This window comes from Thamnophis sirtalis, unplaced genomic scaffold (genome assembly GCF_051295495.1).
Source record: "Thamnophis sirtalis isolate CommonGarterSnake01/CBP01778 unplaced genomic scaffold, rThaSir2_p1.2 scaffold_7, whole genome shotgun sequence".
Classification (NCBI taxonomy): domain Eukaryota; kingdom Metazoa; phylum Chordata; class Lepidosauria; order Squamata; family Natricidae; genus Thamnophis; species Thamnophis sirtalis.
The window spans coordinates 94652866-94667058 of NW_028261387.1; the positions used below are offsets into that span (position 1 = coordinate 94652866).

The 14193-nt window shown below is 47.2% G+C and overlaps 1 protein-coding gene across 1 annotated transcript; it reads left to right on the plus strand.

The window, feature by feature from the left end:
• Positions 1-599: 599 nt before the first annotated feature.
• Positions 600-13620, plus strand: PSMF1 (proteasome inhibitor subunit 1; the record flags this gene model as incomplete). Its single annotated transcript, XM_087720643.1, is given in 6 exon segments — positions 600-804; positions 7998-8150; positions 9401-9483; positions 10800-10997; positions 12161-12214; positions 13481-13620. Coding segments are annotated over 6 exon segments (757 nt in total), but the record flags the coding sequence as incomplete, so codon positions are not given.
• Between the last annotated feature and the right edge of the window lie 573 nt (positions 13621-14193).

Here is a 14193-nt window from a genome sequence, read left to right on the forward strand (position 1 = left end):
CCTCCTCCTCCTCCTCCTCCTCCCTTCTAGCTCTGATGATGTTCCCTAGTTGGGTCACAAAACGTCTGCAAGAAAACCACCAAGCTCAGAGAGCACCAAGGACCCCCACAGTCCTCCTCCTCCTTCTCCTCCTCCTCCCTTCTCCCTCCTCCTCCCTTCTCCCTCCTCCTCCTCCCTTCTAGCTCTGATGATGTTCCCTAGTTGGGTCACGAAACGTCTGCAAGAAAACCACCAGGCTCAGAGAGCACCGAGGACCCCATAGTCCTCCTCCTCTTCCTTCTTCTCCTCCTCCTCCTCCTCTACTCCACACACCCTACTCCCTTCTAGCACTGATGAGGTTCCCTAGTCTGGTCACGAAACGTCTGCAAGAAAACCACCAGGCTCAGAGAGCACCAAGGAACCCCCCCCTCCCCCAGTTGAAGCCGAGCTCCAAATACCCTCTTTCACGGATCCTCGGGGCTGCAACCCCCATCCTATCCTCCCCGGCCGGGCTGCGGAGGATGGGCTCTGCTGCAGCCCCGGTGGGAGGAGGGAGCACGGGAGCAGCCCAGCGGACGGCTCCCGCGGCGGGAGGCGGAGCCGGGCGGTCGCTTTCGCTTTCCCCGCGGCCTGGGGAGGCGGTTCCCTGCTCCTTCCCCGAGCGCTTGTCTTGCAGGACCCGGCGGAGGAGGCACCATGGCCGGCTTGGAGCTGCTGTACAACTCGGTGGCGCCCGAGCTGGGCTGCGGGCAGGACGCCCTGCTCTGCTTCGTCCACTGGAAGCTCATCACCCGCGACTACCGCTGTCTCGGCACCGGGGACCAGGTAAGACCCACCCCACCCACCCCCGGCAAGGCCAAGACCCCTCCGGGGCAGCGCGCAAGGCCGCAAAAGCGAAGGGGGCTCGCGGGCGCCCAGTTGCAACTCCGCAGTCGGGATCCAGGCCCCGATTGGCAAAAGCGTCCCTTGATCATTGCACGCCCCCCCCACTTTCCCTGCTTTCCGGGGGGGGGGAAGCAAGTGGGGAGGGGGAGACTGGATGGGGTGGAAAGTTTTGGGGCGGGGTTGGAATACGGAGTGCCTTGTTTTGGAAATGATTATTGTTTTGGAAATGTTTATTATTGTTTTGGAAATGTTTATTATTGTTTTGGAAATGTTTATTATTGTTTTGGAAATGATTATTGTTTTAGAAATTATTATTGTTTTGGAAATGATTATTATTGTTGTTGCTGTTATTGTTGTTGTTATTATTGTGTAGTTAATCTTTGGTGAGATTCACAACCTTTGGGGCTGGTTGGTAGCTCAACAGCTCGAGTCCTAACCAAGGAAAACCTAGGAACTGTTAAGGTAACGTCAGAGCAGTGTTTCTCAACCTTGGCAACTTGAAGATGTCCGGACTTCAACTCCCAGAATTCCCCAGCAACTTGAAGATGTCCGGACTTCAACTCCCAGAATTCCCCAGCCAGCGAATGCTGGCTGGGGAATTCTGGGAGTTGAAGTCCGGACATCTTCAAGTTGCCAAGGTTGAGAAACACTGCGTCGGAGCTGTTCCAAGTAGGGTGGTGTTTTTTTTCTTTATTATTATTATCATCTCTTTTATTCGTTAAACATGAAACTCAGCCAACATTCAGAAATGCATCGCAAATACCAGTGACTGGCGCTAATGGTTGATACGGTTTGCTGCCAGCATCCTAGGTATCAACCAAGGACCTTCTTAAAATATAAGATGTTCCGAATAGCGCAGTTTTTTGCAGTTCTGCTGGTGTTGTTGTTGTTGTTGTTATTTCTAAATTTATCGGACTTGAACATTCTGATTCTACACCCTACTTGGAACAGCTTATATCCTCCAACGTTACCTTAACAGTTCCTAGGTCCTTGGTTAGGACGCGAGCTGTTGAGCTACCAACCAGCCCCAAAGGCTGTGAATCTCACCAAAGATTAACCACACAATAATAATCACAACAACAACAACAACAATTCCTAGGTCGTTGTTTAGGACTCGAGCTGTTGAGCTACCAACCAGCCCCAAAGGCTGTGAATCTCACCAAAGGTTAACCACACAATAACAATAATAACAATAATACGTTTTTGGATGTTCGGTTGACTGAGTTTCATGTTTAATGAATAAAGTATAACAACAGCCACGGATAAGAAGATAACTTGGTTGATAGCTCAGATGCTGGCAGCCACCCATATCAAGCGTTAGCACCAGTGAAGTTGTGACGCATCTTTAAATGTTCAGTTGGCTGAGTTTCATGTTTAATGAACAAAAGAAAATAACAGCTACAGCAACAACAACAATAATAATAACGATAACAATCAGAATTCGTGTCTTCCTTTGTAATGAGTTTTCTTCTTCTTTTATTTGGGAAATTATGAGGTTGATTTGTAGTTTATTAATAAATGCATTCATCTACCTGGCACCCAGGGGTTGCCCTATGGGGAGAATTGGGCAGTGTGTGAATAGAATAGAATAGAATAGAATATTGAATGAATAGAAAATAGAATAGATTAGAAAAGATTAAAATGGAATGGAATAGATTATGGAATGAATAGAGAATAGAATAGAATAGAATAGAATATGGAATGAATAGAGAATAGAATAGAATAGAATAGATTAAAATGGAATGGAATAGATTATGGATTGAATAGAGAATAGAATATGGAATGAATAGAGAATAGAATAGAATAGAATATGGAATGAATAGAGAATAGAATAGATTAGAATAGATTAAAATGGAATGGAATAGAATATGGAATGAATAGAGAATAGAATAGAATAGAACATGGAATGAATAGAGAATAGAATAGAATATGGAATGAATAGAGAATAGAATAGATTAGAATAGATTAAAATGGAATGGAATAGAATATGGAATGAATAGAGAATAGAATAGAATAGAATATTGAATGAATAGAAAATAGAATAGATTAGAATAGATTAAAATGGAATGGAATAGAATATGGAATGAATAGAGAATAGAATAGAATAGAATATGGAATGAATAGAGAATAGATTAGAATAGATTAAAATGGAATGGAATAGAATATGGAATGAATAGAGAATAGAATAGAATAGAATATGGAATGAATAGAGAATAGATTAGAATAGATTAAAATGGAATGGAATAGAATATGGAATGAATAGAATAGAATATGGAATGAATATAGAATAGAATAGAATAGAATAGAAATTCTTTATTGGCCAAGTGTGACTGGACACACAAGGAATTTGTCTTTGGTGCAGATTCTCTCAGTGTACGTAAAAACACAAGATACATTCGTCAAGAATCATAAGGTGCAACACTTAATGAAAGTCATGGGGTACAAATAAGCAATCAGGAAACAATCAATATAAATATAAATAGTAAGGAAACAAGCCACAAAGTGACAGTCCTGCAGTCATAAGTGCATTAAGATTAATCAATCAATCAGTCAATCAATCCAGCTCCCAAGACTTAAGTCTTCAGAGGATAGATAAAGGTAAAAGGGACCCAAACTGCTCAGGAACTCAAAAAATCTGGGTGCTTGTTTCTCAAGGTGGCACCTTTAAGAGGGCCGGATTCCAGCTCCCAGAATGCATTGCGTGCTGTGGGACGCTGGGAGTTGAAGTCCTACCACCTAGTGGCCAAAGTTGGAAAGCCCTGATTCTAAAAAAAAAAGGGGTTTCAATCGGGGGACAAAAGATATTTTAAAGTGACAAAAGATTGAGACACACTGCTATAGAGCGTGAAATATAAAAACAGCAGGCCTGCCTACCATATATAGACATATAATATATATAAACATTGCACAAAATTGCCGTTTCCCAAATTACAAACGGCCTGAGAGAAAATTATATTTACAGCATACATGCAGAAAATTCCATAACAAGGGTGCGGTTCTATTTTTGGAGAGCAGGGACCCCAGATTTTTAGGGGTCACCATAAGCAGGACTGCCTTGATTTCTTATGGGGGACAAAAACCTTAAGTCACGTTTCTCTGCGTGCTGTTAATCAGAAATAGAGCTGAAAGGGACCTCGGAGGTCTTCTAGTCCACCCCTCTGCTCAAGCAGGAGACCCTTACAGAATGACAGAATAACAAGAGTTGGAAGGGACCTCGGAGGTCTTCTAGTCCAACCCCCTGCTCAAGCAGGAGACCCTTACAGAATTACAAAATAACAGAGTTGGAAGGGACCTCGGAGGTCTTCTAGTCCAACCCCCTGCTCAAGCAGGAGACCCTTACAGAATGACAGAATAACAAGAGTTGAAAGGGACCTCAGAGGTCTTCTATTCCACCCCTCTGCTCAAGCAGGAGACCCTTACAGAATTATAGAATAACAGAGTTGGAAGGGGCCTTGGAGGTCTTCTAGTCCAACCCCCTACTCAAGCAGGAGACCTTATATCCATTTCAGACAAATGACTGCCCAGGTCTTTTCTTAAAAACCTCCACTGACAACTTCTGGTGGCAAGCAGTTCCACTGGTTAATTGTTCTGACTGTCAGGAAGTTTCGCCTTCTCTCCTTAGTTTCCATCCGTTGTTTCTTGTCCTGTTTTCAGGGTTTTGGAGAATAAGTTGACCCCACTCCTCTTGTTTGGGGCAGCCCCTCAAATATTGGAATGCTGCTATCATGTCCCCCCCCCCTTTAGTTCTTCTTTTCTTTAGACTAGCCAAATCCAAATATTGCAACCGTTCTTAATACAGAAAAGAGAGAGATTCAACTTAGAAATAGGGAGAAATTTTTCAATTAACCAGTGGAACAGCTTGCCACCAGAAGTTGAGATTTTCCAGAAGAGATTGGAGAACCGTTTGTCTGAAATGGGATGGGAACTCCTGCTTGATCTGGGGGTTGGACTAGAAGACCTCCGAGGTCCCTTCCAACTCTTGTTATTCTGTTACTCTGCAAGGGTCTCCTGCTTGAGCAGAGGGCTGGACTAGAAGACCTCCAAGGTCCCTTCTAACTCTTGTTATTCTGTAGTTCCATAAGGGTCTCCTGCTTGAGCAGGGGGCTGGACTAGAAGACCTCTGAGGCCCCTTTCAACTATTCTTATTCTGTAATTCTCTAAGGGTCTCCTGCTTGAGCAGGGGGTTGGACTAGAAGACCTCCGAGGCCCCTTTCAACTATTCTTATTCTGTAATTCTCTAAGGGTCTCCTGCTTGAGCAGGGGGCTGGACTAGAAGACCTCCGAGGCCCCTTTCAACTATTCTTATTCTGTCATTCTGTAAGGGTCTCCTGCTTGAACAGAGGGCTGGACTAGAAGACCTCCGAGGCCCCTTTCAACTATTCTTATTCTGTCATTCTGTAAGGGTCTCCTGCTTGAGCAGGGGGTTGGACTAGAAGACCTCCGAGGCCCCTTTCAACTATTCTTATTCTGTAATTCTCTAAGGGTCTCCTGCTTGAGCAGGGGGCTGGACTAGAAGACCTCCGAGGCCCCTTTCAACTATTCTTATTCTGTCATTCTGTAAGGGTCTCCTGCTTGAACAGAGGGCTGGACTAGAAGACCTCCAAGGTCCCTTCCAAGCCTGCTATTCTATTCAATGCTTTGGTCTTATCAATTGACAGAATTCTGCGCAGGCCAGCCTACGCTTCAGAAACCCCACGGAGAGTTTTTTTGGGGGGGGCAAAAGCAAAATCGGGTTTGAAAAAACCCTTTGCAGCACCCTGAGAAAATTAAGGGGACCCCCTTGCTTCTTCTGTGGGAGGGGGGGAAGCTGGGGGTGTTTGAGTGGTAGCTTGGAGGTCTAACGGAGGCGAGGGGGGTTCTGCCCCAGCAGGTTTGAGGCTGGCCAGGCGCCCAAAATCACCGACGCGAACGGTTTGCTCACAAAGGCTACATTTTGTGTGCTGCAATGTGCCTCTTGCGTTTCTTTTATTTATGTGCTTGCTTGTTTTGTCCAGTGAGGATAGGATGATAGATATAAGTATAAACATGATTGTGAATACAGGAAAGGGATACGGATAAATGGGGACAGAAAGACAGGGACGGTAGGTGCCTCCTTTACGCACCTCTTAGGAAGGGGGTGAGGTCAACAGTAGATTGGGGGGATATAGGTAGTTGTTGTGGCCCAGCAGGAGCCGCTGGAGCTGCCACCAGACTCCGACAGCGAGGGGCCCTCTGAGTCGGCTCTGGAGGATGTGGAGGACCCTGGACAGGGTTCCAACTCCGAGCAGGGCGCAAAGAGGCTGGTTGGCCACCAGGAGGCGCCTGAGCCTTGGACCAGTGGGGAGGAGACAAGGGAGTGTGATCCTGACGTCATGCATTGGAGCAGTGGGGAGGAGACAAGGGAGTTGTTTCTGGATGCCCGGCAACGGAGAGCTAATAGGCGTAAGGAACAGTTACGCAGTTACAGGAGATAATTGCACTCAGCTGGTGGTAATTAGGCTCCTCTCAAGACTATAAAAAGGACTGCTTGTGCACACGCCCCTTTTGCAGCAGTCAACGTATTCACTAAAGTTGGAGAACTTTCGTGGCTATCTTGGCAGGCTGGATTGCTGCCAAGATCCTGTCTGTGTGTTAATAAATCCTTGCAGTATCTTTGTCTCGGTGTGCTTTGGTGTAGGACGAGCGGGGTCAGAAAAAGTAGCCCTTGATTTCGGACGGCAATTGAGCCTAAGCGAGACATTTTGTTAAGTGAGTTTTGCCCCATTTCACGACTTTTCTTGCCGTAGGTGTTAAGTGAATCGTTGTTGTGGCTAAATTAGTCATACCATCGTTAAGTGAATCCGGCTCTTCCCCCCTCCCCCCCCCCCCCCCGTTGGCTTGTCTTGCCAGAAGTTCGCAAAAGGGGGTCACACGACCCCAGGATACTGCGACCGTTGTAAATAGGAACCGGGTTCCCCAATTATCTGCATTTGGATTCACGGTGCTGCAAAGGTCAGGTCGTAAGGGTGAAAAGTGGTCGTAAGTGCTGTTGTGGTTTTGAACGGCCACTAAATGAACTTTTGCAAGTCAAGGACAGCCTGTAGGTAGGGATTCAGTGCAGGAATTAAAGATAAAATAGAAAAAAGTGGACATTTAAACTCGGAGCTCTGTATATTATATTATGTCATGTCATGCCATGCTATGCTATATGATATGATAATATTGTATTGTGTTATATTGTATTATATTATATTTATTATATGTATTATATGTACTGTTTTTATTGTATTGATTGTATTGATTGTATATTTATTATATTTATCATATTTATCATATTTATTATATTTATTATATTTATTATATTTATCATATTATATTTATTATATTTATCATATTATATTCCCCCAAAATCATTCTCTTCCTCCTCCTGTTCCTCTCCTCTCCTCCTGTTCCTTGTATTCCACTCCACAAACTCCACTCCCTTCTAGCCCTGGTGATGTTACCTAGCTGGGTCACGAAACGTTCCCAAGAAAACAACCAGGCTCAGAGAGCACAAAGGACCCCACAGTTCTCCTCCTCCTCCTCCTCCTCCTCCTCCTCCTCCTCCTCCTCCTCCTCCTCCTCCTCCTCCTCCTCCTCCTCTCAGCAAACTCCACTCCCTTCTATCCCTGATGACGTTACCTAGTTGGGCCATGAAACGTCTCCAGGAAATCAGCCTAGCTCAGAGAGCACCAGGGACCCCACAGTTCTCCTCCTCCTCCTCCTCCTCCTCCTCCTCCTCCTCCTACTCCTACTCCTACTCCTACTCCTACTCCTCCTCCTCCTCCTCCTCCTCCTCTCAGCAAACTCCACTCCCTTCTGTCCCTGATGACGTTACCTAGTTGGGTCATGAAACGTCTCCAGGAAATCAGCCTAGCTCAGAGAGCACCAGAGACCCAACAGTTTTCCTCCTCCTCCTCCTCCTCCTCCTCCTCCTCCTCCTCCTCCTCCTCCTCCTCCTCCTCCTCCTCCTCCTCCTCCTCCTCCTCCTCCTCCTCTCAGCAAACTCCACTCCCTTCTGTCCCTGATGACATTACCTAGTTGGGTCATGAAACGTCCCCAGGAAATCAGCCTAGCTCAGAGAGCACCAGGGACCCCACATTTAACCGTACCCCCTTCCTGGTTTCTTCCCGCAGGCGGCCGACAACGAGAGGAAGTCGGAAATGCTTCCCGCAGGCTGGAATGCAGACAAGGATCTCTACACTCTGCGCTACCGACTGAAGGACGATTCCCATGACCTGCTGGTGAAGGCCATCCTGATGGACAACAGCATCATCCTCAACGTCATGGTGAGGCTGCTTTTTTGGGGGGTGGGGGGGGCACTGATTTGGGCTCCCCTAAAAGGAAGAGAAACCTTTGTACCGAATGCTTCCCCCGAAGGATGGAGATGTAAACTCAGAGCAGTCAAAAGTCTTACGGACTGCGTCTCATTGCCTGCCTTAAAGGTTATGGTCTCTTTTGAACCCAGAGCAGAAGCTAGGAGGGGGTGGGTGGGTAATAGGTCTGGGAGTACCTCCCCCCCCACCTGGGCCTGGTCACTCCATGGTTCTTCCGAAGCCCAGCAAGCATTTTGGGTTCAAGAGACACCAACGTTTAGCCCCAGTGTGCCAAAACCTGGACAACTTTAAAAATAATAAATAAAATAAATAACAGTGCTGGAAGGGGCCTTGGAGGTCATCTAGTCCAACCCACCCACCCACCCAAGCAGGAGACCTTACACCGTTTCTGACCGATGGCAGTCCAGTCTCTTCTTGAAAGCCTCCAGGGATGAAGCTCCCACAACTTCCCCACTGTTCCATGGGTTGATATTGTTCTAACTGTCAGGAAATTCCTCCTTATTTCTGGATTGAATCTCTCCTTGGTCAGTTTTCCATCCATTCTTCCTTGTCTGGCCTTCCGGGGCTTTGAAGGATAACTTGACTCCCCCCCCCCATCCTCTCTGTGGCAGCCCCTCCAATACTGGAAGATGCTCTCCTGTCTCCCCTGGTCCTTCTCTTCCCTAGACTAGCCAGGCCCGGTTCCTGCAACCGTTCTTCGTATGTTTGAGCCTCCAGTCCCCTCATTATCTTGGTTGATTAATCAAAAGGAAAGACTTTTAGGGAAAGCACTTTTAGGACTTCCTACAGAGGGATGTGGTGGCTCAGTGGCTAAGACGCTGAGCTTGTCAATCAGAAAGGTGGGCAGTTTGGGGGATTCGAACCCCCAGCGCCGCGTAACGGAGTGAGCTCCTGTGACTTGTCCCAGCTTCTGCCAACCGAGCAGTTCGAGAGCAGGTAAAAAATGCAAGTAGAAAAACAGGAACCACCTTTGGTGGGAAGGGAACAGCGTTCCGTGTGCCTTCGGCGTTGAGTCATGCCGGCCACATGACCACGGAGGGGTCTTCGGACAGCGCTGGCTCTTCGGCTTTGAAACGGAGGTGAGCAGCGCCCCCTAGAGGCGGGAACGACCAGCTAGGGAAACCTTTTCCTTTATCTTATAGAGGGTTAGGGTTCATCAGCTCTACCCTTCACTGTTTTTTTCCCCACCTTTCTCCATCCAGGATCCCAAAACGCAGAAAGTGGCAGATCTGACGTTGAAGATAACCGACTTCGTTGACCCAGAACATCTGGAAGATTTCGACAAGTAATTGAAGTTCTTTTCACGTGTTTAAGGGGGGGTTGCCATAAAATGGGGGCCATTCGCACCCAGCTTCACGGGTTTGCTGGGATCTGTATGGTGCAAGCCTTGGATTTATTAATTTTTATGTACTGATCGATCGCCCACCTTTTATTATTTTTATAAAGGACTCAAAGCAGCGAACATACCCAGTAATCCTTCCTCCTCCTGTTTCCCGTGCAACAACAAATGGCTTTCATGCCTAAGTGGGGGACTAGAACTCTCTGTCTCCTGGTGATTGGTCCAAAGTCACCCAGATGGTTTTCATGTTTATGTCAGGACTAGAACTCTCTGTCTCCTGGTAATCGGTCCAAAGTCACCTGATGGCTTTCATTCCTAAAGTGGGGCTAGAACTCTCTGTCTCCTGGTGATCGGCCCAAAGTCATCCAGATGGCTTTCATGTTTATGTCAGGACTAGAACTCTCTGTCTCCTGGTGATCAGCCCAAAGTTATCTAGGTGGCTTTAATGTTTATGTCAGGACTAGAACTCTCTGTCTCCTGGTAATCGGCCCAAAGCCATCCAGATGGCTTTCATGTTTATATCAGGACTAGAACTCTCTGTCTCCTGGTGATCGGTCCAAAGTCACCTGATGGCTTTCATTCCTAAAGTGGGGCTAGAACTCTCTGTCTCCTGGTGATCGGCCCAAAGTCACCCATATGGCTTTCATGTTTATGTCAGGACTAGAACTCTCTGTCTCCTGGTGATCAGCCCAAAGTTATCTAGGTGGCTTTAATGTTTATGTCAGGGCTAGAACTCTCTGTCTCCTGGTGATCGGCCCAAAGTCACCTGATGGTTTTCATTCCTAAAGTGGGACTAGAACTCTCTGTCTCCTAGTGATCAGTCCAAAGTCACCCAGATGGCTTTCATGTTTATGTCAGGACTAGAACTCTTGAGGCCAAAATTTTTGTTGCTTATTCAGACAATTGTTATGTGAATTTTGCCCCATTTTACGACCTTTCTTGCCACAGTTGTTCAGTGAATCACAGCCGTTGTTCAATTACTAACACCGTTGTTAAATGAATCTGGCTTCCCTCCATGGACTTCGCTTGTCAGAAGATCGCAAAAGGGGAACCTGTGACCACCGTCGTAAATACGAGTCAGTTGCCAAGTATCCAGATTTTGATCATGTGACCATGGGGATGCGGCAACGGTTGTAAACGGTGAAAAACAGCCCTAAGTCACTTTTTCAGTGCCGTCGTAACTTTGAACCCTCATTAAGTGAATGGTCATGAGTCGAGGACTACGTGTTTCCTGAGGGTCCAATGATTCTCTTTTTTTACAGGGTATATCGGAACGTGGAGGACTTACAGACCCAGATCGTCCATCACATACTCTCCCCGTTTGAAACCTTGAAGCGGCCACCCATCGCCAAGGAGGAAGAGCCCAGAAGGGAGAGGAACCCCTCACCCCCCAACCCCCCAGACCACGACCCTCTCTGGATCCCACCTCGGCATCCGCACGGCAGCCGGCAGCCCAACTGGTGAGTCCCTCGGGCTTTGGTGTGCTGGCTTCGTGAATCTGTGGAGCTCACTGGGGAGGTAATGGGGAACATGGAGGTAATCTAGTCCAACCCCTTCCCAAGGCGGGAGTCCTTACACTTCTTTCTCTTTGAGAGCTGTCAGTGGCAGACAGGAGGGAAATGGTGAGCGTATGAATGAGAGAGAGAAGAAAGAAGGAGAGAAAGAGAAAGAAAGTTAGAGAGACAAGAAGGAAGGAAGAGAAAGAAAGAAAATAAGTGGGGGAGAGAGACACAGGAAGGGAGGAAGGAAGGAAGGAAGGAAGGAAGGAAGGAAGGAAGGAAGGAAGGAAGGAAGGAAGGAAGGAAGGGAAAGAAAAAATAAGTGGGGGAGAGAGACACAGGAAGGGAGGGAGGAAGGAAGGAAGGAAGGAAGGAAGAGAAAGAAAAAATAAGTGGGGGAGAGAGACACAGGAAGGGAGGGAGGGAGGGAGGAAGGAAGGAAGGAAGGAAGGAAGGAAGGAAGAGAACGAAAGAAAATACGTGGGGGAGAGAGACACAGGAAGGAAGGAAGGAAGGAAGGAAGGAAGGAAGGAAGGAAGGAAGGAAGGAAGGGAAAGAAAAAATAAGTGGGGGAGAGAGACACAGGAAGGGAGGGAGGAAGGAAGGAAGGAAGAGAAAGAAAAAATAAGTGGGGGAGAGAGACACAGGAAGGGAGGGAGGAAGGAAGGAAGGAAGAGAAAGAAAAATAAGTGGGGGAGAGAGACACAGGAAGGGAGGGAGGAAGGAAGGAAGGAAGGAAGGAAGGAAGAGAACGAAAGAAAATAAGTGGGGAGAGAGACACAGGAAGGAAGGAAGGAAGGAAGGAAGGAAGGAAGGAAGGAAGGAAGGAAGGAAGGAAACTTCATGAGCACAATTGAGGCCAAAATTTTGGTTGCTAAGCAAGAGCGTTGTTAAGTGAGTTTCACCACATTTCCCAACTTGGCCACGCCTACCTGGTCACATGACTGCCAAGCCACTCCCACCCAGTCACATGATCGCCGAGCCACGCCCACCCAGGCACATGATCGCCGAGCCACGCCCACAAATCAGGCCATGCCTACAGAATAGGTTCTGAAAAAAGTTTGAAACCCACCACTGCGTAGATCCGTTGTCTGACGTTGTAATGAAAGTGAGTTCTCTTTCAGGCCAGATCCGCTTGATCCGTTCAATATCGGCAGACAAGATCTGGATCCTTTGGCGTAAGTCGACCCCGCATTTCGAGCGCTGCCTTTTTGCAATTCACCCGGTTGCTTCTCAACCTTAGCGATTTTTAATAGGTACAACAACGGGGTACAACATTGTTACGTGATTTATATATTGCCGACCCAACCGCTAGAATTATATTCCTAACAGGGTGGACTTCAATTCCCAGAATGCCCCAAGTAGCTAGAAGCTTCCTTGGACAGATGATCTACCCACCCCATCGCTTGTCCAGATCTCAATTTTTAAATTCTATTTATTCGATTTTCATATCTCACCTTTATTGCTTCATAGATCACTCAAGGCGGTGAACATGCCTAATACACTTTTTCTTTGTCCTATTTTTCCCACAACAACCTTGTGAGGTGGGGTGGGCTGAAGAGAATGATTGGCCCAAAGTCACCTAGATGTCAGGATTCCAAATAGCATCCAAAATTAAATCAGAGTCCGAGGCAAAGGATTCCTCAAAGTTCCAATTTATGAAGAGAGCCATGTTGGCACATCTGGGAAATCCCGAATCTGAAAGCTTCCCCACCCAGTTGAAAGTTCAAGAACTTGCCCCCCACACCCACAAGTCCATCACACGGTCCAATCTCCCACTGCCATGCTGGCAGTTCCACCCATCCAGTTCCTGTCAGTTGCAGAGGTCCAAAGACAAAGGATGACCTTTGCTTTCTAGAAAGAATGTTGTTATGGCTACATATCATCTAACTCCGTACAATCCCCCTTCCCATTTTCCCACCATAGAAAATGCCTAGCAGAATAATAGAAAGTGTGGCAGGCCAAAGACCCACAAGAAAAGATGACTACAGGCCTGACACTAGATGTTTTTCATGTCTAAGACAGGACTAGAACTCCCAGTCTCCCAGTGATTCGCCCAAAGTCACCCAGATGTCTCTTATATCTTAAAACATGACTACAACTCACTGTCTCCTGGCAATTGGCCCAAAGTCACCCAGCTGGGTTTTCCTGCATAAGGCGGGACTAGAACTCCCAGTCTCCTGGTGATTGGCTCAAAGTCACCCAGTTGGCTATCATGTCCAATACAGGACTAGAACTCCCGTTGATTGGCCCAAAGTCACCCAGCTGGCTTTCATGTCTCAGACAGGACTAGAACTCCCCGTCTCCCGGTGATTGGCTCAAACTCACCCAGCCGGCTTTTCTGCCTAAGATGGGACTAGAACTCCCAGTCTCCTGGTTTCTAACCCGGTGCATTAACCACTAAAGCAAACTAACTCTAATTCACTCTCGATTCTCTTCCTCAGAGGCCGAGGTGGAGGAATGATCTTTGATCCACTTCGATCAGGATTTCGGAATCCTGTCCTGGACCCCTCTTCCGGGCTCCCCAGCAGACTCCCCCCTGGTTCCGTTCCTCCAGGGGCCCGGTTTGACCCATTTGGACCCCGGGGACCAGCCGGCCCGGGTAAGTATGGCGGAAATTCTTTCGCATTGAATTGCTGAAAAGTGGAATGTTCAAAATGTGTTCATTTTGCATTTGTTGAGAACTTACAACACATGGATGCTAAACCTGAAACAGTCACGAAGTGTGAGTAGTCCGTCGTAACGTGAAAAGGTCAGTAAACCAGTCGGTCGTAAGTCGAGGAGTACCTAATCTAAATTTTATCTTAAATTTAGGAATGTGCCCAGGGGATTGTGATGACCCAGGGCGTGGCACGAAGCCACACAACCAGAATGTCAGGGTTCCACATAGCATCCAAAATTAAATCAGAGTCCCAGGCAAAGGATTCCTCAAAGTTCCAATTTATTAAGAGAGCCATGTTGGCACATCTGGGGAAACCCGAATCTGAAAGCTTCCCGGTTTTCCCCACCTAATTGAAAGTTCAAGATCCTGTCCCCCACACCCACAAGTCCATCCCATGGTCCCATCTCCCACTGCCATGCTAGAAATTCCATCCATCCAGTTCCGTTCAGGTACAGAGGTGCAAAAACGAAGGATGACCTTGGCTTTCTAGAAAGA